Genomic DNA, 27,265 nt, shown 5'->3' on the forward strand with positions numbered 1-27,265 from the left:
GTGACTATTTCATGTTCATTTGGGATAACTTGCCGTGGTGACTTGTATGCACACAAGCTTTGAGAACCTCTGGCTTGGGGCTAGGAGCCTGCAGGACCATTGACAGATCCCTGTTTTATTTGCACATATTTCTGCTGTAGCTCCATGTTTGCACCCCTGAAAAAAAAAGAAAAAACTTATTTAGCAAAATCACACACTAAAAATAACAGGGCTTTTGGGAAAAGTGGTGCAAGGTGAAGAGGAAAACTTACAGAACTGGAAGTAGAGCATCGACAAGAATAGCGTTGGTCCTGTGGCGCCTGGGTGGCTCAGTAGGTTAAGTGTCTGACTTTGGCTCAGGTCATGATCTCACAGCTCGTGGGTTCGAGCTCTGCATCAGGTTCTGTATTGACAGCTCAGAGCCTGGAGCCTGCTTCGGATTCTGTGTCTCTCCCTCTCTCTACCCCTCCCTGCTCATGCCCTGTCTCTCTCTCTCTCTCTCTCTCTCTCTCTCTCTCTCTCTCTCTCTCTCTCAAAAATAAATAAACGTTAAAAAAAAAAAAGAATCATGTTGCTCCTGATGAGAAACTATAGCGCAATGAAGGCTCCAAGAATACTTCTTCTCAACAACTTAGTTATATCTTTACACCCTTAAATCTGAGACCCATACCTGTTTTGCAGACCTTGGTCTTTGGGCATTCTCTTCTGGCAGAGATCAGTATTAACTTATTCAGCAACATTTTTAAAGTTTATTTATTTATTTTGAGAGAGAGCACGAGCATGGGACAGGCAGAGAGAGAGTGAGAGAATCCCAAGCAGGCTCCGCACCATCAGCCCAGAGCCCCACATGGGGCTTGAACCCATGAACCGTGAGATCGTGACCTGAGCCAAAGTCAGACACTTAACTGATTGATCCACCCAGGCACCCCTATTCATCAAATTTTTTTAAAGACTGGCACATGCCATCATTATAGCACTTCTTACAAAACCAGGGGAATCTTTTTTGCAGCCTTCTCACCTGTATCATCAGTTTCTCCAGATAGCTTAACCTAGTGGAAAAAGTAGCAGTTCTTGAAGCCAGTAAACCAGCCATGACTTTCAGTGAACATCTGTGTAATATCAGCTTTCTTTTCATAAAATCTCCATGTATTACTAAGGCTGTCTCTTTAATCTTGTCCTTCAGAAGAAAACTTGTCCTTAGTGCTTCAGATCATTAATGTGCTAATATTGTGTCCTTACTTACTCCTACTCATTACATTAACACATACTGTAGCAAAATACTCTAGAAATTTTGCTTCCTCTTTTTTTTTTTTTTTTTTTTTTTGGACACCATCTTGGTAAAATTCTTAAAGTTTGAGTCCTGGCAGGTACTTTCCAATGATTAAATCAAAGGGGTCCACTGCATTGCTGATGAATTTGGTTTTCAGAAAATGCTGACAATACAGTTATTTAGGAATGGCCTTCATGACCTGTCTACAAGCTTGATCTAGGCTAGGTTCTTAAGTGTCATGTTTCTGTAGTTTATAACTTATTTCAGGGTGATCTTTCCCCTTTTATAGATAGATCATTACTCAGCAGACTTGCTGCACTGCTTTTGGTCCCGTCTCACAGTTTTCCCTTGTGTTGTGTAAGATATTTGAGGTACGCCAAAGCCATGCAAGAAATAGCTTCCTTTAGGAACAGAAATTAGGTCATAGAACTAAGACGTAGGATTCCCAAGTGATGGATTTCATCAGACATCAACCCAGAAGTGAATGTAATGTTAATCCCTAACATCTAATTTTGAGGAGTTTGTTTAAATTTTTATTTATTAAATAATATTCCTAAGTGATTATATTTTCTAAAAATCGAGAAGAAAATTATCGCTACCTAAATAGTAAAGTCATTAGAAAAATAATTTATCTTATTTTATTACCTTAGCAGTCAAACTTAAGCATATTTCTACTAGTGTTTAGGTTTGGGTTTTTGAAAGCCTTGGAAAGTTCTGTAAAAGTCCTGTCTTTTTTTGGTATACTTTTGCCATTGGGATGCTAGTCTTCGTAAAACATGCTTACATCTAAACATTTGGTCAGTGACTCTGCTCTTAAATTCTTAAGACACAATGTGCAACAAGGAGGAGAAGAGAGTTCCCTGACTCACTTTGGAGTTTAATAGCACTGAAAGATGATCCGATGTCTTCATTTTATGAACAGGGAACAGGGGCCAGAGAGAGAGAATGTTTGATGGGGCCACAACTGGTTGGGGTCAGTCTCTGGGGTTGAGCCAATCTCCGTGCCTTGGGGTCTGTGATTCCTTTGGTGTGGGGCCTTCTCTTAGACCCTGAATACGAGGATATTAAGGGTGAAATAATGCATAGCTACTGTCTCTACTCACCTTGGTGTATCTATTTTAAAAAAATTTTTTTTAATGTTTACTTATTTTTGAGAGAGAAGGAGAGAGACAGAGTGTGAGCAGGGGAGGGGCAGAGAGAGAGGGAGACATAGAATCCAAAGCAGGCTCCAGGCTCTGAGCTGTCAGTGCAGAGCCCGACGCAGGGCTCGAACTCACGAGCTGTGAGATCATGACCTGAGCCGAAGTTGGACGCTTAACCGACTGAGCCTCTCAGGCACCCCAATGGTGTATCTAGTTTTATAAACTAGGTCCTATGTTCCATGTTATGAGATAAAGCTACACAGTTCTTAATATTGGAAAATCAACACAATTGATTTCTCTTTGGGAACGATAATTGTTTTCTACTGCTGGCCGTAACTAATTACCATGAACTGAGTGGCTTAAAACAACACACATTTAGTATCTTAAGAGTTCCATATGGTAGGATTCCAAGACGGGTCGCACTGGCCTAAGTCACAGTGTCGGGAAGGTTGCATTCCCTTCTAGAGGCTCTCAGAGGGAATCCGTTTCCTTGGCTTTACCAACTTCCAGAGGCTGCCTACTTTCTTTGGATTGGGGCCCCCTTCCTCGGACTTTAAAGCCAGCAACATCACATCTTTGGCCATTTGACTACACCAGGGAAAGATTATCTGCTTTTAAGAGTAAACATGATTACATGGGGTGCACTGAATACTGTGCCATAATCTCCCCATTTCAAGGTCCTTACCTTAATCCCACCTGCAAAGTCTCTTTGGCTATGGAAAGGCAACATAGTCACAGGTTTGAGGGATTAGGATTTAGACCTGTTTGTAGGTCATTATTTTGCCCATAACAGGAATGAACATGCTTTCGTTGGTGTCAGCTCTAGGTGGGCAGTAATTTTAAAAACTTTATATTAATTTAGAAAGCTTAATAAACTGCTAAAACTCAACAAGTCATGATATAATAAGAATACCACCTGTATTGTTGCACAGTTGTGCGACACCCAGGGATTAAGTACATTAATTGTCCCCTCTTGTTTTGTTCACCTTGAAGCGCCATGAACCGGGTTCTTTTTAATCTCACTTTACATTTTAGGAGACTGAGGCCTAGAGAATTTTGATAATTTACTAAAGGTTGCACAACCAGCATGTGGCAGAATAGGATTTGAATTCCGGTCTGACTCAGGCTTTTATTTATTTTTCATCTTTTAAGTTTATTTATTTATTTTGAGAAAGAGAAAACGTGAGTGAGGGACAGGCAGGGAGAGAGGGAGAGATAGAATCCCAAGCAGCCTCCATGCTGACAGCACAAAGCCCGAGCTGAAATCAAGGGTCAGATGCTTAACTGACTGAACTACCGGGGCGCCCCGACTCAGGTCTTTAACAAGTATAGTTCATCACTTATATTTAGTACTAATGTGGTAAAAGTATAACATAGTATAATGAAGTATTGAGAATATAATTTATGCAGAGAAAACCTACCTAATAAATTAGTTGCTCTGATAAGAAAAATAATCTGTTACCATGAATGTAACCTTCAAAATGCCATTTTATCCATTGAGCAAGGGTTGGCTTATTAACATCAGTTGGTTGTATATGGGTTTGGCGATCAATTCTCAAAGTCACAATTTAAATAGAAAAGGCCACAAAGATCGCAAAGTTAGAGAATTTATTTCACAAATCATGCTGCTGTCTAATTGGTTAATAGGTTCCTCTCTTCCTGCCCCCACCACAGGCTGTAAGCTCCAGGGGGTTAGTGATATTGTTTTTCTTGTTTAGGTCTGTGTCTTGAGTACTTAAAACAATGGTATCCATTTAATAGACACATTAATATTTGTTGCAAGAATAGAAATCAAGAGAATATTTATTCTCTAAGAGAATAAAGCCAGTTACCTGTAAGAATGAGCCAGGATCTGGATACTATTTGTATTCTGGAAGGTCTTCAGTATATTCTAATGTGTTTGGCTAAAAAGAGACCATAAAATTGGTTAATATAATAGGAATAAGAAAGGTGATGATGACCCTGATAAAGCCAGTATATTTTTAAACAAACCTTGAGCATCAGAGAAGCTTGTGCATTAAAGAGAAACTCATTTGGTATGGAGTACTTGACTCAAGATTGACTTTATTTTTTAATTAGTTTATCTATTCAGCAAATACTACCAAGTGGGATTCTGGTTACTAGGGTAAAAGATGAATTACAAGAAAAAAGCCCCTGACTTAAAGGAGTCTTCTGTCTCCTTGGTGAAACAAGCACCTATAAAGATAAAAGTGCAGTGTTTTAAAAGGAATCATAATGGTTTTATGGGAGCACAGTAGAAGAGGGACACTTAACTTATTATTCAAAAATACATAAATTGGGGAAACCATCCTGAGTGTACTTGGGGGGGGGGGTGGACATAATTTAGATTTATAGAGGAATTGCAAAGATAGGACAGGGTTCCCATATACCCCTCATCCCGTTTCCCATTCTCTTGGGATATTGGTCAAAACTAAAAATTAATATTGGTATAGTATACTACCAGTATCTAGCTACAGATCTTATCCACAGTACACCTTTTTACGCTGAGGTGAGATCATGTATGAAAGTGCTTTGTGAACAGTAGGCCAAGCGCTAGTAGTTCAAAAAATGCCGTCAGACTCTGCCCAGCCTAGGCCACTGATGGTGAAAGTTGCATTCCCTGAAGGCAGCTTTAATAACCTTGCCATGAGCTCTCTTTGTTTTATTTTTATTTTATTTTTAAATTTTTTAAATGTTTACTTATTTTTGAGAGAGAGAGACAGAGCACAAGTAAGGGAGGGGCAGAGAGACAGGGAGACACAGAATCTGAAGCGGGCTCCAGGCTCCAAGCTGTCAGCACAGAGCCCGATGTGGGGCTTGAACTCATGAACCATGAGATCATGACCTGAGCTCAAGTTGGACACTTAACCGACTGAGCCACCTGGACACCCCAATTTTATTTTAATGCTTATTTATTTTGAGAGAGACAGAACATGCTCTGGTGGGCGAGGGAGAGAGAGAGAGAGAATCTGATGCAGGCTCCATATCCAATGTGGAGCCCCAGCTGGGGCTCGATCTCATGACCTGAGTCGAAATCAAAAGTCTGATGCTCAGCCTACTGAGCCACCCAGGTGCCCTGAGCTCTCTCTGTTTTAGTTCCATCCATGAACTCTCTCCCTCCATCCTGTGTGAGGTAAAACCCACCTTGCACATGAGGGGCTGAGGCTCACATAAGGCCAAGGAAATGAGTCAGGTTGGAGCAGGAAGCTGGGCTGCCTGCCTCCAAAGCCCACCTTTTCATCCTGTATGCTGCTTCCTGAGTCACTTTCCTGCACAACAGCCCAGAATAAGCATTTTCCAAATCATACTTCTTACTGTGCAAAACTTCATTCCTTTTTTAATTCTAAGGCTACTTGCTTCATGCTTCAAGGGTTTGCCACTCACTGTAGTATTCTGTGACTTTAAAATTTTGATGACTTTAAGGACCCATTGCTTTCCTCCCTTGGCCTTCCTGTAGGAAGTCTTTAGGATTCTATAATGTTGAATCTATTCCTTTGCACTGGCAGCCCTTACCTTTGAACATTATAGTGACCCCTCTTGATGGCTACCAGCTGCCTTTTTTTTTTTTTTTTTTTTTTTGGTCTTAAGGAATGACCAAAGCTATATGCAGTTTGTCAGAGGTTAATTATGTAATTTTGTGCCATCTGCATGCATAGGATCTAATATTTTCTAACTTTTCAGGTGATTTCTGGATAATGGCAATCAAATCAGCACTAATAATGGTGACTTTTTTTTTTTTTAAGATACAAAGCGTTTTCACTACCATTTTTTTCACAATCATTTTTAATTAGATTTTCCCAACTGTGTGAAATAGATAAGGCAGATGCTACTCTCTCCCCACGCACCCCCAACTTTCTGTGCACAAGATTATTGAAGTTCAGAGTAATTATGTGGTTCCCTAATCCCATAGACCAAATAAGCGCTGGACCCCGGGTTTGCTGACTCCCCATTCTTATCCTTAATAGAGATTCTCAAAAGCTAGAGGGAGAAGTGCAGGATGTTTTGCATGGAGTTGGGGATTTAAATTCGTAGACTAGAAACTATTAGCAAAGAATCTAATTAGACTTCTTTGTAAATAACAACAAACGAAAGGCATTTCTAGTGGTTTGTCAGTCGTTATGGAGGAAACGAAAGCTATGTGTTGACATGTTAGGTACAGCTTCATTTAAGTTCCTTTTGTGTAGTGTTTGTGAATCTTCGTGCTGAGAAAACGTGACTGCAATTTAGGAACCAAGGGATTATCTCAGAATGGGTGGGAAGCAGCTCGCTTTTATTTTCAAAAGATGGTTTAATGAATTTGTTTTTTATATAAAATAAGGGAAGCTGTGAATCATGTCTTCATGTGTGTGTGCGCACGTGTGTATGTTGTCAGAAACCAGACTGCTTTGGCTCTAATCTTACAGTTTGATTTGTGAGGACTGTACAGGAAAGCGTCCCAGCCTTGGAGCTCTGCAAGATAGGTGACAAAAGGAGATTGCTTTAGATGATCGGTGATGATGTAACACAGTACAGATTTTCTCACTCCGAACAGTCTGTTTAATTTGACTGTGGTCACTTTCCACCTCTTCAACAAATTCATGACCCTGGGAACCTGAAGATAAGAAAATTGTCTTCCCTGGTCTTTCCTGTGGGGTAGAAGTAAAATGATAAGGATTCAATTGTTAGGTTGTCTGTGGACCTGCTTAAAAATGCAAAGAGCTACTCAAGCTTTAAAGAGCCTCGGAAAGTCAAACGTGGGCCCTACGTAAGAATGGATGCAAGGCTGGTTATATAAAAACTGTAGTAAACAGAGCAGAGAGAAAATTAACTTTGATCTGGTGGGCCTCAGCGAGTCAGGAAGGTTCCATTCAATCCGGGCATGGACCTTTCAGGGTCATTCGGTTTAATAAGTTGTCTGTGAATAAAAAGGAAAAATTAGAAACCTGTGGTTGCCGGGAAAGTTGACCTGCCTACATAGCAAAGAAATAGATTTTCAACATCCTGGAAGGATGCATTTATTTTATGATTAGGGCTGCTAAATTTTTTTCTTCTTCACAGAAGGAATAAATTTGAAATGGCTATGTGAAAAATAGGTCATGGGGAACTAACACTGGTAGATCAGTAAAGGGCTTTGCTCATAAGCGATGCTTTAGGTTTTATGCCCGTATTTTATGCCATACTGGAAAGTTTTCACATAGTTGTCACTGTTTGAAATTAATTATAATCAAGTGCTAACTCATTTTACCTGGGAATTTTCTTTAGTTTTGAACGTCTATCTACATAAATTCCTTCTTTCAAATGAAAAAGAGAAGTTTAGTGATAACAATTAAATGATTGTAATTTAATTTGAACAAAGAAATAAGGGTTATGAAGATAAATGTTAACACATCAAGGTCATGCTAATGTGCTAAATTTACTTTAGCACCGGAAGAGAGAAACCTCATTCCAGTAAGAAAATAAATAAATACAATATCAGATTTTCAGTAACTAGATATTTCTCCATTTCTCTGTTTTTAAGTGACATGTTGGGGCAGAGTAGGGCAGATACATATAACAAATGAAGGAAAAAGCCTTGCTTTTTGACAACAGAAAAGATCAAATTTACAAACTGATGTCAAATGAAATTTGCTGCCCATCAGTTAGGTCAAACTGTAATGGATCCATTTTAACCCTGTGTATTGATGGCCTTAGATGAAGCTTGTGGGACCTCTTCTGTTATGTCCATTGAGTGAGGTTCTCCTCTAATTGCGGGCAGCATTGGGAACAGCTTTAATTAGGCAGGCCTGGTGAACGCTTACTGTAAGCTGCCCGCAACTGTGCTGTGATTTACTCCAGCATCCGTTGTCACAATGTGTTGCCTTGACACCTTGAAAGAACAGCACTAATCTGTTACGACCCTCTTATTGCTGTTCTCACACAAGGGCTACTGAGTTTCAGGGAACCTGGGAGTGACACGGAGCACGGTTTACTTTCGTGGCATTTGACAGATGACAGTCACACAGTTCAAAAAAAATTGTTCTGGTACGCCAATTTCAAGTGTTCTGTCTGGTTGTATTTCCCCAGAAACCGTCACAGTTGCTTAGAAAATTCAGTACTTTCCGTGTCTACTTTCTGTCGCAGACGCTTTTTGTACTTGGAGTATGTGTAGAAATGATTTGTCACGTGCTGCCCTCCCAGATTTAATCAGGAAACTATGGGCACTATTAATATATCCATAAATTAAGTTTGACACTTGAACTATGAACATCAACAACATAGCAAATAATTGTTTATCGCCTAGTAATTAAGGGCAGAAACACTGGAGTCAGACTTCTGGGGTCCAGATATGGGTGCTGCAGCTGTGTGACTATGGGAAGTTACTCTACTTCTCTGTTTCTGTTTCCTTGCCTGTAAATTGGGAATAATGATAGTAAAACGTATCTATCTCCTGGAGTTGTTATAAAACTTAAAAGAGTGGACATAAAGTTCTTAGAGCAGAGCCTGGCACATAGTAGGTACTCAACAAGTGTTAGCGGTCATTACTCTAAAGGAGTTTATTGTTGAAAGTACTAAGAAGGCCTTCTTCTTTATTTTAACGTTTATTTATTTATTTTGAGAGAGAGAGAGAGAGTGGGGGGAGAGTCAGAGAGAGAGAGAGAGCGAGAGAGAGCATCCCAAGTAGGCTCCGCACTGTCAGCACAGAGACTGATATAGGCCTCGGACTCACAAGCTGCAAGATCATGACCTGAGCTGAAATCAAGAGTTGGATACTCAACAGACTGAACCACCCAGATGCCCCAAAGAGGGCCAGATTCTAAATTCATCTCATAGGCTTTTGGAACACTCTTATGGTAGTTTTATAATTTTATTTTTGGCCCTCAAGTTATGAAATACTGGGCAAAGAACTCACAAGAACTGTATAAAGGAGGAAGATTGCTAATTTCAACAAGCATAATATCAATTTTCAGGCTGCAAAATTCTCTTACCTAATAAATCTGCACTTATTTTCCCCTGTAGAATTTTGCAATGTTGTAAATCTCTCACAGACACACGTGGAGAGGTGATCTGGTTTATATAGCTTATTATGAGAAACAGAAAATTACCATAGTGGCTATGATGGAATGGAATAATCAATCCCATTTTTAGTCTACTCTCCTCTTCCCCTTTCCCGCCTCCACCTCAAGCTGTGTCGAAGCACCCTGTTGGACAGAAAAGTCCCAGGTCTAAATCCTGGTGTACATCTTGTTAGCCTTGTGACATCGGGCAATGTCAAGTTCCAGTATAACTCCCTATATCCACACTTGCAAAATGAAACAGTTACCCTCCTTATATGAAATACATACTAGAACTGTTGCAGAGAAATGATAAATGTGGGGATATGTGTTGGCCATCAATGGAAAAGCACACTTAATAGTTAAGGGAGAAAACTTAGACCTTGTAGATTGGGGTCAATCAGTGAAGACAATCAACTTTGATTGGAAGGTGGAGGAGATAATATTTAAATGTGTGTGCCTTTCTTGCTGAAGTGGATAAACACCTGGCCTCTGGGGAGACTCCTGTATAGGACACTGAGTGTCACAGGAAGGGACATGGTTACAATGACCAGGATCCTCGCTGAGGCAGAGTTCAAGCAGAGAACGCTCAAACAGTGATGATCAGATAAGAGAAATATAGGAGAACGTGAACATTTCAAAGTAGAGACTACTACTTATTTGATAGTTTTCCAGTTAGATGTAACATTTCCTTTTCCTTGGCATCACATGGCAGAGAACAGAAGAGTCCTAACCCAGTGGAATGCATTCACACAAAAACTAATGTCACGGGGCCCTTCCATTCCAGACAATAAAAAGTCTTTTGAGAAGGTAGATGAGGCCTCTGGAATAACTTTTGGACCTGGGTCTCTACTTTCTCAGCATCTTCTAGATCCTTCATCCTCCTTACCCCTTAGCAAGCACTTGAGGTCCTGCTTGGTGTTAGGCCCCTAAGATCTTGTGTATCTTCTGTCTAATAAATTTAGACATTTGGATGTTTGATTGCAGTGCTAATCCAAATGGACACACACACACACATGCACGTGCACGCACACCTCGATAGCCTAATCCTTTCACTAGGGTCTGTGACCCCCTACTAATAACTACTCTTACCTGTCCTTTCATTTGGTAGGGATAAATTCCTTAGATGGCCCTTTTTCTGTACATGTGCTTTTTTTCAGTGCAGCCTGATGGGTGTGGTACTCAGATGGACAATGTAATTATCATTTTCTGTGATCTTAGCATAAGCAAACATTTTGACGGGGCTGATTGGGGCTCATGCCCTCAAATGGAGCATTTAAAAGAATCATACCATTATCCATCACTTGTGACAGTTAACTGTGAGAGGTGATACTTTGAGCACATCCATGTGGAAAAGTCCCCACCAACGAAACTGATATGCTTGGGAGATCACAGTGAACACTAGTGAGAAGCCAAATTTGGGGGTGCAGATACCACCATTGTGAATATTAGAAGCAAGATGTTGAAATATGGCCCCCAATTGTATTGTTTCATGCTGTGTAGTGACACGCCCCACGCATTTGTGATGAGGATTATTCAGTGTGCTCAATGGTATTATTCGGTAGTGCACGTGCACACCCTTGCACATTTAAGGAGTTGGACACGGACCCTGCTGCAATGGTATTTCTGGAGTCCAGTTATCTTAACTGTAGTTTGAAGCAAAATCCCCAGGTGTTTACTGGGTAGGTTCGGTTTGTGCCAATGATATGGAGTCAGCTTGAGAATGATTTGTAATAAAACCCTGAATTTTATGGTGACTTCTTCTCACATGAAAGCACCCACGTGTTCTGTCTCATCCTCCAGATATCTTTGCTGAATACAGCAGGCCCATTTTAGCTCCCAGGGGACTCTAGTTAACCAGAGTCAGGAACAGTCTTTCTGAAGGTTGATTCAGCTGGAGCATGGGCCAGGGCGAGCACGGTGTCCCCATATGCGGCAGCAAATGGTGACCTTCTTGGGTGGTTCTTCCCCTAACTTAAGATCACTCAGTGCATCAGTAACAGTGGTTGTAATCCTAGGAGTCATTGCCACCAGAACTTGCTGCCTTTTACACAGCTATATTTACAAATTTTAACCTGATAAGACACACTTTCCCTTCTAAGCTTAAATCTGTGAGCCCAGCTGAGAAGACCAGATGGCAAAGCATAAACTTTATCCACTCTGTGCCTGACCATAATCTTCTCCGTAAGGTAGTTCAACGAGGGAGAAATATGATCGGGAAAGGAATTTTGGAGGCTTTTGCAGTAAGTTATTCACCTCTAACATGACTACAAAAAAGGGACATCCTTCTACTTCGAGGACTGATTGATGATATTCGTGTGGCTTTCATTAACTAACAACCAATTTTCACCGTGCGATCTGCACGTGCGTGATGTCAGGCTTTTAAAAGGTGGTGTGTAGGGAAGATTTCTCTGGGATCGCAGCTGAAAGCTCACTGTTATTTGATAATATTTTGCAGGTTTCCTGTTTAATTTGTTCAGTGTGTTGAAGCTGTTCAGATGAACTGCCCGGTTAAACGTGGAGAGGAGTGATAGGAGTTAACTCTGCATTGGCAGCTCCATCAAAAAACAGAAACAGCGGCTTATCTAGTGTCACATGCCCTCAGCGTATCTTGGTTCTGTACACGTGCTAAAATTTGTTTCCCGTTCTAACAATACAGTGCAATATTTGATATAACGGCACTGAACGTATTTTAAAAATACGTGCGCAGTAGATCGAAACAAGAGGATCATTTAGATGAACGGTTCATTTTACCTATTTCACCTTTAGCATAGATATTCATTCACACACTAAATTGTTGGAATCAATGACTATATTGCCCTAAATTTTTGTGTGGTCACGATGTAAGATGAAGATTTGGGGATTACCACCACAGTTCTTTTCTACGTGGCATGACATATCAAGTAAGAAACACAAGTGCAAAAACAGACGGCTTGCGTTGAGTTAGAGTCAGAAGAGTGTGTTTGTGATCTTTTAAAAGCTTGTAAAACCCTGAAAGCCAGTAAAAAGAAATGCCTGTAAAGTGTGTGGCATTGCTCTGAGGGTTTTTGAGTTTCTGTTTTTAAAGGCTGTTCTCTTTTGCACTTTACTGTCTGTCTCTGTTGATACATTTCTAAGGGTGTAGATGCATTCATATTAATGTCAAGCAAGTTTGAAATAGATGTTGGCAAAGACTGTCTAGAACTTGCTCTATCATTAGATTGTTTCAGGGTGTGGAACTCCTGCCTGTCCAGAAACACACTGAGAGTGAAATTTTGAACTGTGGCAGACCAAATACAATTAAATCATGTCAGAGATTCTCAGAACACTTACTACATCCAAAGCATTAACTTAGCATTGTTTTGCCTTCAAGCAATTTTTAGTTAACGGACCATTTACTCTTAGCCAGGGACTGAGAGGCAAACACCATGTTTTTTGCCAGTTTTAAAATCCAAGTACGTCGTTAAAAAATTGCTCTCCCAGTTTAGAAGTGACCCCTGGCCTTATAAAGTTACATCTGAGTACTAGAAAGTACTTGGTGGAGTAGATTTTTGTTAATGAAATAAACAAGATTATTTCATGTGAGTAAACCATTGACTGGGAAACATACAGAGTAAAATGTATTCCATTAAAATATAGTTATTATTTTATAATCTAATAAAAGAAAATGTCTTGAAAACTATTTCATTAGGGATAGATGGGAAAAACTGCACAAACCATATGTGCTCAGTATTCGCTTGCATTTTTGTTAGGAGTCTGTGAAATATCCAGGGCTGTTCCATTAGCGTGGTTATGTAAGAAGACAGAGAAGAGTTTATGTTGTTGCCAAGCCTTCAGGACCCTTGAATTTGGGCTCCACCAAGAATGAGTGAGGAAGTTTGTATGGCACTTATGGGGAAGGTACCCCTGACAAGAGAACACCCATGGACCAAGGATGCGGTTGTGTAGGTGTGTTGATGCTGTACAGGTGTGTTTCTCCATTTACACTCTGGGGGATTTTGAGTTAACTCCTTGAAAGAGCTCTTCCCTGAAAGGTGACTGTCCTCATGTCCTAGGTTGTTACCCGTGAAGGATACAGAAGGCGCCATTACTGCAAGTAAACTTTGAAGGTTGCAAAGTTAGAATAGCTGGGAACTTCTGCACTTCTGACGTACTTGAAACTGTGTGCAAGAGGGAGGAACTCAGGTTAGTCGATAGAGGTATACCAGAAACCCGAATCATTAAGAAATGTTTATACACAGGGTCAGCTAAAGGAGTGGATATTTCAGCTAAGAAAGACCTTCTAATCTGAAGGTCTCTGCAGCACTACATCACAGATCATCTCTTTTTAAAAAAATTTTTTTTAATGTTTATTTATTTTTGAGACAGAGAGAGACAGAGCATGAATGGGGGAGGGTCAGAGAGAGAGGGAGACACACAATCTGAAACAGGTTCCAGGCTCTGAGCTGTCAGCACAGAGCCCGACGTGGAGCTCGAACTCACGGACTGCGAGATCATGACATGAGTCGAAGTCGGACACTCAACCGACTGAGCCACACAGGCGCCCCACATCACAGATTATCTCTTAAAGACAACAGATGTGTACATCTTTGCACATGAAACCCCAAAAGAAAGGACAAATGTTGACATTCCAGATGAGTGATTGTTTTCCTTGCACCGAAGGACCTAGCAAAATTGGAGCCCCGAAGTCATGGATATGAGGTTGAGCCATCTGAGGATTTCAGGGCTGTCTCGCTCACAGAATTTGAATGGAGGATATCATTTTAGGAGATAGACTTGTACATTAAAACTCAAATCTTCCCAAGAATCTCCTTCATGACGGCAAACTTAGCCAAGGCATTGAAACGTAATGAAATCCTGAGCCTTTCATTGAACTGCAGAAAGAGCCTTTCATTGAACTGCCAGGTGAATGAGGCAGGAAAACAAAGAGAAACCAAGATTCCTTTTTTTTTCTTTCTTTGTGAGTGTGTTTATGTGCACATGCAAGTGTGTATTTCCTTACTTGCTGAATCGGTTGAGATATAGTTGTAGGCATCGTGACATTTCACCCCCAGTTCTTCAGCAGATACCACCTGAGAACAAAGACCTTCTGTGTAACCACAATGCATGATCACAGAAATTTCATGTTGATATGATATCGGATTTGAATTTCCCAGGTAGTCCCATTACTATCTTTCAGAGTGTTTTCCACGACACGGGATTCAGTGACAGCTCCACATTGCATTTACTTGTCATGTTTTTGAATTTGCATCGGTTCTCATGGTCGGTCTTCTTTTGTCATTCATGACACTGACACTTCTGAAGCCTAGACCAGCTGTTTTGCAGAATTATCCCTCCATTTTGAATTTGTCTGATTTGTTCTCTCACATTTGAAACCAAGAGATTGATTGATAGACAAACAGGAGGGGAAGAAGAGGTGGGAGAGAGAAAGGGAATGAGAGAAAAGAAAAAAGATGCACATGATTTTATGAAAAATTGTTTAGACAAACTCAAGAGCATAAAGTCTAGTACATTTCTCTTCTGGCTGTATTGATAAGCAATTGTCTAGAGCTGTGGGGTGAGGGGACCTGGTGCTTATTGGGAGTTACGGATATCTGGAATCTTTCAGTGAAAACATTTTGCTTAAAGGCAAGGGACTAAACCTTGAGAGTCTGGGTGGCATGCCAAGTTAAATGTAAAACTCAGTGAAAACCAAAAAAATGTCAAGCTAGTTATTTCAGTTTATACATAAAATAGTGAGACGATTTATTTTTCTTTTTTTTTTTTTCAACGTTTATTTATTTTTGGGACAGAGAGAGACAGAGTATGAACGGGGGAGGGGCAGAGAGAGAGGGAGACACAGAATCGGAACAGGCCCCAGGCTCTGAGCCATCAGCCCAGAGCCCGACGTGGGGCTTGAACTCACGGACCGCGAGATCATGACCTGAGCTGAAGTCGGTCGCCCAACCGACTGAGCCATCCAGGTGCCCTCCATGCATTGTGTTCTTTTTTTTTTTTTATTTTTTTTATTTTTTTTTAATTTTGTTTTTTCAACGTTTATTTATTTTTGGGACAGAGAGAGACAGAGCATGAACGGGCGAGGGGCAGAGAGAGAGGGAGACACAGAATCGGAAACAGGCTCCAGGCTCCGAGCCATCAGCCCAGAGCCCGACGCGGGGCTCGAACTCACAGACGGCGAGATCGTGACCTGGCTGAAGTCGGACGCTTAACCGACTGCGCCACCCAGGCGCCCCGACGATTTATTTTTCTTAATACGTGTCAACCAGTTCCTTTGGTGCCATTTAGCTACAGCAGATTTGTTTTTTTTAACACCCTTCACTGGGCTTAACAAAAATTGAAGATGCCTTAGAGAGTTAATAAGAACATACAGACACTATTCCAGAGAGATGAGAATTTAGTCTGTCTTTAAAAACCTCCAAAACAGAGATGCATGAACCCCAGCTTAAAAAGGAAGACTCCTGTAAAACCTGCTTAGAGAAAATCTTATTCTCAAGCTGTCAGAAAATAAGAACCAGACAAAATAATCAGGTATCAAAGGCTAAGAACAGCTGACATGAGTTTTCTACCTTGCCGCTGTGTCTCCGCATTAAGTGCCAACTTCTCCACGACATCTCCTAGGCTCCAAACAAATAAAAAGGGGACGTGATTTTTAGGAGCACTGCTAAGAAATCACAGCATTCAAATGGTTTTTGCTATAATTTGTAGGAACCTTCCTATGCTTATTCCTGACATTTGATTTACTCGATTAAGGGCAGAAATGTAGAAAAACAATCAAACCCTGAGTAGGAAGGGAACTTGGTTTCCTGGTTGTGTCTAATATGGCTCTGATGGCTGTCCTTGGTGTCCTGGTCACCACACCCAGTGAATCATTATGCCCTGAATCAGGGAGACCAGTCTTATTTGCTGGGGTTTTAAGTTAATACCTGAACTAGAGCAGAAGTGGGCTTCGTAATTGGCTTCTCTGAGACTCAGCGGAAACAGTGTTGAGAGCTCAAATTCTGTGATGTTGATTATTAAGTGAAGCGTGTGCAGAGGAAGGTCCACTCATTATGCTCTTATTTAAAAAAAAAAACACTTTTATTATGAGAAAAACAGGCCTACTATATTGAATCGTTGCTTGACTTCTACAATGATGGACCAACTTCTTGGGAAATTTGTTTCATTTTTATGCCGATCCATTCCTTGCCACCATTTTATTTTGAAGCGAATCTCAGATAGTATAACATTTTATCCATAAATATTTCTGTAGAGAATAGATACTCTTTTAAGCTGTCTTGCTTAAAATAAGACTGGTATATAGGTGCTTAAGGTATTCTACCAGGTAATGCACAGCTCAAGTACTTCCAGTCTCTGTTGAGAAGATTTAGAAGAGCTAAAGCCAATCAAACTGACAATTTGATCTGAGTATGGTTGTCATCTGGAATGGTCATTCATTGCGTGGAGGACACCAGCCTGAGGCCCAATAAAAAAAGTGATGTAGCTAAAGAATTTCTTTCTTGAAGAAAGGAACGTCGTTAAGAGTTATGAGTTCTCTTTGTTCTTTGGTCACCTCTGATGATAGCATCGTCTAACTCTGACTCTCCAGAAACATTGTAACCGTGGACAAGTCAGTCACTTACCCGTCTCTGAAATTAAACTTCCCGTTTAAAAAATGGGTATGATGCCTGCTGTACGTATTTACAGAGCCATGATGAAGATTATTTGTGATCTGAGATGTGAACGTACTTTCCAAATAATGGCCTGTATATAGTACACATGAAACTAATATAACACTGTATGTTAACTATACTGGAATTTAAAATAATAATAATATTAGTCATAATGGCCTAGCTGCGTATTCTCCTTTAGCATAGTTTTTTGTCTTTTCGAAATAACCACTGTTCAGGATTTGTAATGGCATCAGAAAAATGTAAAGATTGAGGAATTGACCACTTAGAATATTTTATAGTCTAGGTTCCCCTTGCTCTCCCCTGCCCCAAGTATATTTTATATTTGGGCATTTTATTTTTCTCCAAGCTGAGATCCATTTTGGTTGACTCATTTTTTCCCCCCTTCTGTCTTTCTCTCTCAGATAGTAAAACATTTGGGAATGGTGTCTTGATCCAGCTCACCTAAAATTAATATGTTTCTCTTTAGAAGATGATCAAAATTTTTTTCCTTCTCTTTTGTTTTTTAGCTTTGCCTCCCCGATTGAAAGAGATGAGAAGCCAGGAGTCTGTTGCAGGCTCTAAACTAGTGCTTCGGTGTGAGACCAGTTCCGAATACTCCTCTCTCAAGTTCAAGTGGTTCAAGAATGGGAACGAATTAAACCGAAAGAACAAACCACAGAACATCAAGATACAAAAAAAGCCAGGGTAAGTATCATGCATATTATAGCAGAGGCAGTGTCTAGCAATGGAATGCTATAAAATATAATAAAAATTATTCTCAGCCCCAATAAATAAATTTACTATCAAAAAGCATGATCTATAGTAAATGAAAAAGGTTTTTCATTCTATGGTGGCCAGAAATTGCGTTACTATATAGAAAGGAATTTGAAACTTTGATTCTTGCAGCTTCTGGATGAGGAAAGAAAACGAGTGGGGAGAGAACTGTAGGGCGTGGAGGGGGATGGGAGGGAGAAGGAAGGAAGTAGCTTTAGTGGTAGTGGTAGCTGCTGTAATTGGAATATGTTAGCTCTTAAAATTTGACTTCTTAAAAATAAGACGAATGCTGTTGAGAGTACAGTGCCTTCTACAATCAATATCCCAACTTCGTGATAAAGCGCAATAAATACCTAGATTTATGGAAAGAGAATGCGGTCACTCGAATTTGAACTATTTTCAAGTTAAGAGGTTAACACATACAGCTATACCTAATAAGTTTTTTTTAAGTTTATTTATTATTTTTGAGAGAGAGAGAGAGTGAGCACACGTGGGAGAAGGGCAGAGAGAGACGGAATCCCAAGCAGGCTCCATGCTGTCGGCACAGAGCCCGACTCGGGGCCTGAACCCATGGACCATGAGATTATGACCTGAGCCGAAACCGAGCGTTGCATGCTCAACTGATGAGCCACCCAGGCACCTCCCCCCAATAAGTTTTTTTAACTGACAATTCTGTGAAACTACATCACCCACTGTAGCAGATTAAAACATCAGAGCATCTTAGCAAGAATCTTAAATCATCCCACCTTCCTTGTGGAGGTCCACATTTGGAAAGGCTTCTTGTGATTCCTATAACCTCTTGGAGGGGGGTTTATACCTACTCTAAAACGATGCTCCTTTATTATTCCTATTCTCCTCATTTTTATTTACCTCCTTAGTTAAGAGATTCTCTTCTAACATCAAACTACATTTTGAAATTAAGGAAGAGATAAGTATGTGAGAGTTTTGCTTGCAAATAGTCCTTTAATCAGTGTGACCTGTGTGATAGGACTTCCAAACTCAAAGATCACATTTTCTTTTTTTAATCTTTAAAAAAATTTTTTTTAATGTTTATTTTTGAGAGAGAGAGAGAGAGAGAGAGAGAGAGAGACAGATTGTAAGTGGGGAAGGGGCAGAGAGAGAGGGAGAGACAGAACCTGAAGCAGGCTCCAGGCTCTGAGCTGTCAGCACAGAGCCCGATGCGGGGCTTGAACCCACGAATCGTGAGATCGTGACCTGAGCCAAAGTTGGACGCTTAACTGACTGAGCCACCCAGGCGCCCCAAAGATCACATTTTCTTTACTCATGCTTCCGCAGATTCCAGTGACATCCCAGATGTGATACTGGCAGCAACAACAAAAGAGTCTCCTCCTGTACTTTGATTTTCTAGAACACCTACCAAAAAATTGTCACACAGTCATGAACCAAGAGAAAACAAAGTGATTATAATGGAAATTTAATTTAATCTTCCCAAAGTGTTTAATTGCTCTAATAACCATAATCAGTGAATTTCCCCCCTAGTTTCCATGGCTTTATTAACTACACTGCTTAGTCTCCTTATTTAGTGTGTCAGCAGGATCTCTTGACTTGGACAAAAGAGTAGGGATTGCTTTTGCAACAGATGCTTCTCCAAAGATATAAAAACTAACTCTGTAAAGTGACATGGTATAGTTTTTTTTGTTTTTGGGGTTTTTTTTTTTTACATAATATTACTTATTGCAACATTCCCATAGGTAGTAGGGGAAGTTGAACTGTACATGGTGACTAATTTTGCATATTAAGAAATTTAGATGGAAAACAAAAATGTTCTGCCTGCCTTTGAGTCATACAACGAGTAAGAAACTATGCCGGAACACAGATCTGTTCCTTGGGTCCCTTTAATGCCTTACCCCTTCTTTTAAAAATGGAAAGCATACAGTTGTAATAACCTGTGTGCATGTGGGGAGGGGAGGAGGAAGAGCAAGTGAACTGAAAAAAAATAACTATGATGCTTTGACAAGTGTAACAAGAAAAAAAAAAACTTTTAGATACTGGATTTTGGAGTCTGCTTTGTTTTTCATCAATTAGACACATTCGTAAGAAACTAAGTTATCTTCACATGCAGGAGAATGTCTCATTTCTTTCCACATGGCTGTCAAATGATATCAGTAATATTTAGGTGCCCACGGAAGGCTTTATGCTGGGAATGGGAGGAAATGGGAGCAGCATGGGGCGTTATCTCTGCACTCAGGGGGGTCACAGATCATATAGGGATTCTGGAGTTCAGCCTTATCTGAAAGCATGGTGGTTTCCGAGGTCGTATGCTAAAGCACTCTTAGGGCTGGGGAACTTCAGGATTTTCAAGCAGCCCATCCGTTTGCAAATAGTGACCTTTTAGAAAATTATTATTTATATTAAGGTAAATTCTACTCTAAGTCAAGATTTAATTAGGGAAAATACTCCTGATGAATGATCTGGCCCATCATACATACAGTAAAGCCTGGTGCCAAATTGTGGGTTCCTGATACTGAGCTTGGGAAGAGGGAGAGACCCCGAGAGCTATAGGAGTAGCCACGAAGAGGTGGATTTGTCTGCTGAAGGGAGAGAATCCCCTCTGGCTGGGTGGGTAGGGTGGGATGGGAAGTTATAGAGAAGGACCAGAACGATAGTCAGTAGCAAGTTCTGGGTTTTTGTTTGTTTTGTTTTTAATTTTTTTTAATGTTTATTTATTTTTGAGAGAGACAGAGAGTGTGTGCAGGGGAGGGGCAGAGAGTGGGGGAGAGGCAGACAGCAAAGAGGATCCAAAGTGGACTCTGATGCAGGGCTCAAACTCACGAACCATGAGATCATGACCTGAGCCAAAGTCAGATATTTAACCAACTCAGCCACCCAGGCGTCCCACAAGTTCTGTTTATAAGACAGTAGAGAGGCCAGTGGGCGAGTCGATGGGAATTCAGTCCTTTATGAGACAAGATGCTGTGTGTCAGACCCTGGGCTAGATGCCAGGTACCCAGACATGGAGGACATGCTCCCTGTTCTTAAGAGGCAGGTGGTCTAGAGGGGAGAGAGTTGCTGAACAGTTAAAATATTCCATCTTAACTTCTACAGTAGCGATAGTCATTGGGTGTCATAGCAAGAAGTGCAAGGGGACCCAGTCAGGGACAGGGGAGGCTTCCAAGAAAGAAGGAGTGGAGGAGGGGAGGGAGAAGAGGTTGAGGGAATAGAACAAAGCATCTTCAGACTGTGAGTATTTAGCCTAAGGATGCCTGGGGAGAAGCAAATGAAGTTGAGTAGATAAGGTGAACGTGGTTTTGAAAACAGTATGTATATGTTTAAAGAGGTAATTTGTTGCATGGCTTGGATGACATATAAAAGAGTCATCAGTATTCAGAAAAGCATTTTCATGTTGGCTTCATAGGTCCAGACAGCTAAGAGTACTGTCTACATGTTAATAAAATCCCATTATACCAGAAAGGCCAATATTCACAAATTACTTCTTTTAAACAATAGCCTTGCTGGAAAGAATTAAATGGAAGAAAAGGCCTTTTATTCAGGTTGTGTGACTGTAAATTACTCTTGGCAAAACATTTTAACATATTTGATCTTCCAAAAATAAGACACTTTGTGTAAAGTGGGCCATTAGTGTTGTCAACTTTTTTTTAAGGCTAAAGAACCAAACTCAATCTAAATTTAATTAACATTTGCAAGGTGCCCTAATATTTCAACTTGTCCTATACATATAAGAGAATGGATACGATTTTCAAAAAATGTTTACTTATTTATTGGGGGGAGGGGCAGAGAGAGAGGGAGAGAGAGAATCCCAAACAGGCTCCGTGTTGTCAGCGCAGAGCCCCATGCGGGGCTGGATCCCACAAACTGTCAGATCATGACCTGAACTGAAATCAAGAGTTGGATGCTTAACAGGCTGAGCCACCTAAGCGCCTGAGAATGGATACTATTATTGTTATACCCATTTAAAAAAAAATGAATGTCCTAAGATGAGGGAAGTTTAGTTTCTTGCTGTATATCCAATGTTAATGAATGCTCAAGCTTGGATTTGAAATAGGTCTGACTCAATGCCTGCTGTCTTTTCAATTACTGGTGATTTTTCTACGTATAGTGAAGCCACAACACAGGGCTGGAGACATGCTTAGGCATTGGGTGATGGTCTTTAATAAAAAAGCACTCTAATTTTTCAGTTTCACCTACATATTCAAATTGTTAACGTTTTGCCTTGGTTACTTGGTTACTCAAACACTATCTTCGGCTTTGATCAACCAAGCAGAGGTGAATTGTAGTGTGAGATTTAGGTTTCATTGGGATTGTCTTTATTTTAAGAAAAATGTGGACTCTTTTCCAATCCTTAGTCTAGGTTTTCTTTTTCACAGAATCTAGACGGTACATTGCAGCCAGAATTTCCCTTTAATCCCTTAGCGTTAGGAAAAGACATCACAGCAATAAGCAATTTCCATTATTTTGTAAAGTCTTATCGCCCTTCTGTCCTGCTCCTACTAATGACATACATTCTTACATGTTCTTCCTATGATTTCGAATTTACATTTGAGGCTGTTTGTTTTATTTGGCGAAGCAACGGGTGGAACCAATTTTTAAAAAATGGAAAATGCCCTAGTGTTATGTGTCTGCTTATCCTTTTGTTCTGTTTCCTCTGCCGGGTGGATAGTTTTGGCCAAGAAGACTGGTTAAAGAGCTTGGAGTGTGACAGATTCATATTTGAGGCTGTCAGACCGGCCTCATTGAAATATCTGTTCTACGTTAGCCTCGTGAAAGGCCGACTTCCTGTCATGTGTGTGTGGCACGCTCCTTTGGATGCCCATAGTGTTTCCTCAGCTCTTCTTTTCCACTCTCACGTATTTTACTTTTGTTTAAAATTGGATCTAATTGGTCTGGTCAGATTTCTGCAAAAGTTTTCAAGGAATGCTTTCTTCTGTTGACAATTGTTGCGGGTCCTTGACTGTATAATAGAAAACGTTCACATGCATCCCTTTCTTTTATCAGCTGAACAGTTCTTGCAGATCATTTTAATTTTATATTATAAGGAAATCTCAAATTCCTTAGGTGTAAATGGGAATAGTCAGTGCCCATTTCATAGGGTTTATGTGAGGCGTTTTGTGCAGTCCCTAGTACTGTATATGATAGCTGCTTCTCCCTGCTCTGTATCCTTCTCTTTATTGACAGGTCAACAGTGTCTGAAGCTGTGTTGAACACACACACACACACACACACACACACACACACACAAGCACACTCACATACTCACATACACACACACTGACAGAGTTCATATAGGATTCCCTAGAGATCAGAGGAATGGAATTCTATCAACTGATGAGATATTCCCATATGCATTAAAGTTGCCTTGGCCTATCAACTATGGTGGAAGAATCAAGCCAACTAAGAAAAAGGAGATAGGAGTTATTGGAACCTTGGGTCCATTTTGTCAGTAAGTACTTATTGAGAGAACAGAGTTTGCATTTTGATATTAAAAAAAGATAAATTAATATTTAGAACTTTTGTCTTTAAATCAGTCTGTATTACTTTATTTTTACATAGTATTGTTTTTCTTAATCCAAAAGTAATGTATGCTCATAAGAAGTCTAAATATTGCAGGAATATAGAATGTGACTGTAATAAGAGTTAACACTTATTGGGAGTACATTTAAACACTTTACATGAGTTAATTCTTTTAATACTTTTAGAAAGTGAAAATCCACTAAAACATCAACCCCTCCCAGATTTCTGGATAACTCGTTGATTAAAGAGCAAAAGGTTCGTTTTATGATTGGAAGGGAAGTCACCCTTTTTCCAAGTTAACTTCCTTCCTATGGAGAGCATACGGTAGCCTATTAAAGAGAGTAAAACAAAACTGTTGTAACCATACTTATCAAATCCCCAAATCATTGCAATATATAATTTTCAAGAAAGGATTGTCTATTTCTACTGTCTTCCTGCTTCCTGTTCCTTACTCTAGGACCTAAGGATTGAAGACTCTCATAGTTCAATGTATCATTGGAATTCAAAAGGATCTTAATGATCATCTGGATAAATGTTTTTCCCATCATGTCCCTGAAGAATCTTCAGATTGAAAATGGGCTGCCAGCCACTTTGACCTGAACATCTTTGTCTCTTCATGATAGCTTTGAATATAAGGCTCTGTTTTAAGCTTTCACTTTAAAACAGGATTTTTTTTTTTTTTCAAAATACTTGAAACCACTGATCTAATTTAATCTTTTCTCTGCATAGAGATATTCTTGACAGGTGGTTATCCAGACTTGAATCTTTCCAAAGAGAAAGACACCCTCCCCATTTTTGAATGTTCAAAAATTCTTCCTTACACTCAAAATATGCCTTCTTTTTCCTGTAAGACATAATTCCACAAGAGCCTCCCCAGATAGTTTTCTTTTCCAGGTGACCATGAAATATATTTAAAAAGCTATCCATATCATGTTCATAGGTGCCTGCCACCTTTCTTTAACAGAATCTTCTCTAGTGATAAGATTTGTAAGCTCTATTCAACACTGATCAACCTCTTCTAAAGTCCTCTAGTTATTGATATTTTTCATCAAATGCCACTTCAAAACATAATTAAATATTCTAGATGTGATCCCGCCTGTGAGCAGTGTATTGAGCCTTTTATCCAGTTTGATTTATGCTGTTTTAATATTAATATGGCCCAACAGTGTATGTTTCTTTTTTTTTATTTCTTTTTTTAGTAGTTGTTTAAAATGGAATAATGTTAAATTCATGGCTAATTGAAATCCTTTTTTCTGTATATATTATTGTCAAGGCACATCTCTCCAAGCCTGTATTTTGCTACTGATTTTTGAACTGGAATGTATTTGTTATGTTTGTCTTGATTAAACTGAACCCTTGCTCTGGGCCAATTGATGTTCAGTCCTAGAAATCCCAGCGGGTTCTCTATGGAAAGGATACCTTAGCCACATGTCACCCTTGCCTTGGAAATTCATAGCACATATTTGCATAAAAACCACTAAGAGGTACTGTTGTAAAGAAATCTATTTAACTTTGTTCAGTGCAGTATTTATTTGAGCATAGAAAATTTTTCTTTTTCTTTTTTTCTTATTCTTTCTCTTTTTCAAGCATAAAATTTATTACATTACTTGGAATAATATTCCAGGAAACACTGTGTGGGTCTATTAGGAAGATTTTTAAGAACTAACCCTTTAAGGCAATTTAATTGTGAATTTGATTACCATGTTTCTTATAGTTTGATCCAGTTCGTTAGTAAAAATGTTAATGGCACAGGGCTGAGAAAGAACTCCTCACATATCATTAAGGACTCCTCCTTAACTTACGTAAATAGGAAAGAAGGGGTGTTCTGGAATCATTGTATCTCAGAGTGTTGTATATTCTTGGGATGTTATTGTGATAATTTAGAATTTAGGGGCTTAACAAGAAAAGTTACCATTTTCTTATTTTATGTTTTAATTTTTTTTTTTATTTTAGAGAGAAAGAGATAGGGCATGAGTGGGGAGGAGGGGCAGAGGGAGAGAGACAGAGACAGAGACAGAGAATCTTAAGCACGCTCCATGCTCAGTGCAGAGCTCCACACAGGGCTCCATCCCATGACACTGGGATCATGACCAGACCTAAAATCAAGAATCGGATGCTAAACCAACTGAGCCATCTAGGCTGTCAGCACAGAGCCTGATGAGGGGCTCAAACCCACAAACCATGAGATCAAGACCTGAGCTGAAGTGGGATGGTTAACCAAATGAGCAACCCAGGTGCCCGGGAATCCACTCTTTCTTCTGTGTTGAAAACCAGGATATTATTCCTCAACCTGACATTCTTCATGATTTATCTATCAGTTATTGTTAGTGGTTCCATATTTGTACATGAAAATTCTTTCAGCTAGTTATGTTACTTTGGGCTGAACAAGCTTATTATAGTGTTTATTATATTGTTTCTCACTGTTCTTCATTGGTGTCTGTCATAAAGGAAACTTGGTGTTTATGGACAAAGTTGTATAAATAGCTGATAACTCATTAGGAAAAACACTAGATTTGAATACTCCAAAACCAGGCTTAAAAGTTAGCAGAACTTGATGGGGATAATGTCCTAATATTGTTGTATTTTCATAATTTTACAAGTTGTGATAGTTTATTACTAGATCTTAATATCGATTTGCCAAGATACATGCCCTCAGATTGTTCTGTTTTGGTTTACAGGGATATATTTCAGGGAAACTTTTCTGTGGAGAACCTGTGTGATTAATATGTGAATATGGCTGTATAAATGGCCCTTGGTGGTCCTCCCCACTACATGGGTAAACAAGGGTGTTATTATATTAGGTCCCCTTCTTATCAACTTTGTTCTGTGGCCATTGTATTCAGGAAATGTGAACAGATACGCCATGTGGATGACAAGGATTCCATCTTCAAAAAAGTTTGAGAGCCACTAAATATATTCCCCTCTTGGAAAGTCAGAGTATATTATCATATTAAAGACTTGGAGAGTTCCTGTAGGATTAACAAGACAAAAAAAAAGCCTGTTTTTGTTTAACTAATGCCATGTTTTCCAAATTTATTTGAATACAGTACACTTTGTTTTGTTTTGTTTTCTCAAGTTTACTTGTTGACATTGTACCAAGTCACAACTAATGCAGCAATTTTTAGTCCACATGTTGGTTTGACCATTGCTGCCTTGGTCTGGACCTCCTCCTACTGCTGCGCCCTCTTAATATTGCAGCCTCCTTTCCTGCAGTCAACATTAGGAACATTAGGTCTTGGAGAGAGCTTAAGTGGGAGCATCCAAATATTTTCTTCATTTGTTCACACATTCATCCAGTAATGTTTGAGGATACACCAAGGACAAAACAGTGGCATATCCTCATAGAACTTTGAGGATACCCGGAAGTTTAAATTATGGACTCCCCCTCCAAAGCATATGTCCTAGCTTGAAAAATAAGATATACTGAAAGAACTGTGAGGACCAGGAGGTACCCAAGGCCATCAGAATTTAGACAATGAAGAGAGCAGCACCAGCTACGTGATCATGAAAGCTTTGATGAAAGAATTGGCACTTGAGGTGGTCCCTAAAGGTCAGCTTATATCTTGATGGGTACAAATATGGGACCCCCTTTCTAGGAAGAAGAAATGGCACAAGGGAAACACCATGATGGAAGGCCGTAAGGCTTACATATGGGACTGGGTGGGTGGTTCAGTTCAGCAGACTGGAGGAGAATCGTAGGAATTCAGTTTTCATTAATTAGGACAATTGATCAAATTTGAGTAATAATATTATCTGCCAAGAGAACTAGAAACTTCACTATAAAACTAGGAAGTTGTAACTTATGCGAGCTTTGCATATAATTTTGAGTTGCTGTCTTCTCTCCCTGTTATCATCCCAAGAGCCCAAGCAGTCAGTCTGAGGTGTGACTTTAAAAAGCCTTTAGTGGGGGCACCTGGGTGGCTCAGTCGGGTAAGCCTCCAACTTTGGCTCAGGTCATGATCTTGTGGGCCG

At 39.8% G+C, this 27,265-nt stretch overlaps 1 protein-coding gene across 12 annotated transcripts in view; it reads left to right on the forward strand.

Annotated features, from left to right (window-relative positions):
- The window catches only part of NRG1 (neuregulin 1), a 1,111,639-nt gene that overhangs the window by 917,942 nt on the left and 166,432 nt on the right, over window positions 1-27,265 (forward strand). For all 12 annotated transcript variants that reach the window (XM_045056854.1, XM_023252447.2, XM_019828382.3 and 9 more), the window contains exon 2: window positions 17,557-17,734. In XM_045056854.1, the coding sequence (XP_044912789.1) occupies window positions 17,557-17,734 (178 nt within the window). The remainder of the gene's footprint in view (window positions 1-17,556; window positions 17,735-27,265) is intronic.

Source organism: Felis catus, chromosome B1 (genome assembly GCF_018350175.1).
Source record: "Felis catus isolate Fca126 chromosome B1, F.catus_Fca126_mat1.0, whole genome shotgun sequence".
NCBI classification, from domain to species: domain Eukaryota; kingdom Metazoa; phylum Chordata; class Mammalia; order Carnivora; family Felidae; genus Felis; species Felis catus.